At 35.7% G+C, this 1,205-nt stretch overlaps 1 protein-coding gene across 1 annotated transcript; it reads right to left on the bottom strand.

The window, feature by feature from the left end:
• Positions 1-339: 339 nt before the first annotated feature.
• On the bottom strand, positions 340-1,003 carry LOC114404539. The gene is made up of 2 exons (XM_028367439.1): positions 669-1,003; positions 340-575 (listed from the first exon to the last, which is right to left on the bottom strand). Exons 1-2 carry the CDS (start codon positions 858-860, stop codon positions 561-563), a joined length of 207 nt encoding a protein of 68 aa, XP_028223240.1. The 5' UTR covers positions 861-1,003; the 3' UTR covers positions 340-560.
• Positions 1,004-1,205: the final 202 nt, after the last annotated feature.

Here is a 1,205-nt window from a genome sequence, read left to right as displayed (position 1 = left end):
CAACACATTGGGCTTTTGCAATTCAACGTGATTTTGAGTACAAAATTAGGGGTAGAAGCACTTCCTCACTCCCCAGTTTCTTTCATTAATGCATTGCGTAGGCTGATGTTTAAGCATGCTGTCATTTGGGGGTAGCCCATTGTTGCTCTGTTGTGCTATTTGCATTTTCAGCTTGTGGTTGACTTCTTAAATTCCTCTCATTCCACAAATTAATTCCTGATTTTATCATTTAAACATCAAAAAGTTAGTATGAATTCCACACCCTTTCATTTATTTTTTAATACAGTTTTATATGGTCTCAAATTTGTACTTAAAAACCTTTCTTTTCACTCCTTCGTCTATTTTACATGTTCCATCAGCATTAATTCCAATATTGCAAACGCTGTTACAACAAATTATCACAAGTTCTACAACGAAAGCCATTAACGCAAATTCTACAAACGTGGGATTTCCTGGGCTGCAAAAGCAAGTATTTTTCAATTAAAATTGCTAATGTCCAACATATATACAAGTATAAGCCATGAGATGTATTAACTAGAAAAAGGAGGTAGTCCCCAAAATTACATGGTGTTTGTCTGCAAAAGGATAAAACAAAATTAGCAAAGGAAAAATAAAATGGGGTTACTCCATAGTGATTATATTTGTAGATGAATCACTTGTTAGATCACCTCTAGTCTTCTTGTGCACATGGTACAATAGTATTTGCGTTTGGTCTTAAAGCATAAGGGTAGAAAACAGAATCTCCATTGGCTCTCTACATCAATGGCCTGAACCATCCCTCCACAATAAGGGCATGCCCCCGGTGCTGTCTGTCTCCCCAACACCCTTTCTTCCTCGTCGCACACAAACACCAAACACATTACACTAACACTTTTGTCAATACCTATGAAACACAAACTCTGACACAAACACCAGACAAGATTTACTAATGATTTTGGTTTGATTTAAGTTTTGAGGTTTTGAAAGATATTTTATTACGGATCGTGGTTATAGAATTTAGATTATGGAGCTATTTATATCAAATGAGGCAAAGAACATTTGATGAAATGTAGAGAATCCGAGAAGGGGCGAGGAATGTTTAGATTGTTCTAGAAGAAAAAGAAGATATGAGAAATAATCAGTTTAATCAAAACTTATGGTCAAGGATGCTGCGCGTATCTAGAAAATTCTTTTCTGCCTAAACTCGAGTGTGACGTTAATTGATT

The sequence above is a fragment of the Glycine soja genome, unplaced genomic scaffold (genome assembly GCF_004193775.1).
Source record: "Glycine soja cultivar W05 unplaced genomic scaffold, ASM419377v2 tig00104511_1_pilon_84547_1256723, whole genome shotgun sequence".
Lineage (NCBI taxonomy): Eukaryota > Viridiplantae > Streptophyta > Magnoliopsida > Fabales > Fabaceae > Glycine > Glycine soja.
This window is presented reverse-complemented; position numbering and strand designations above follow the sequence as displayed.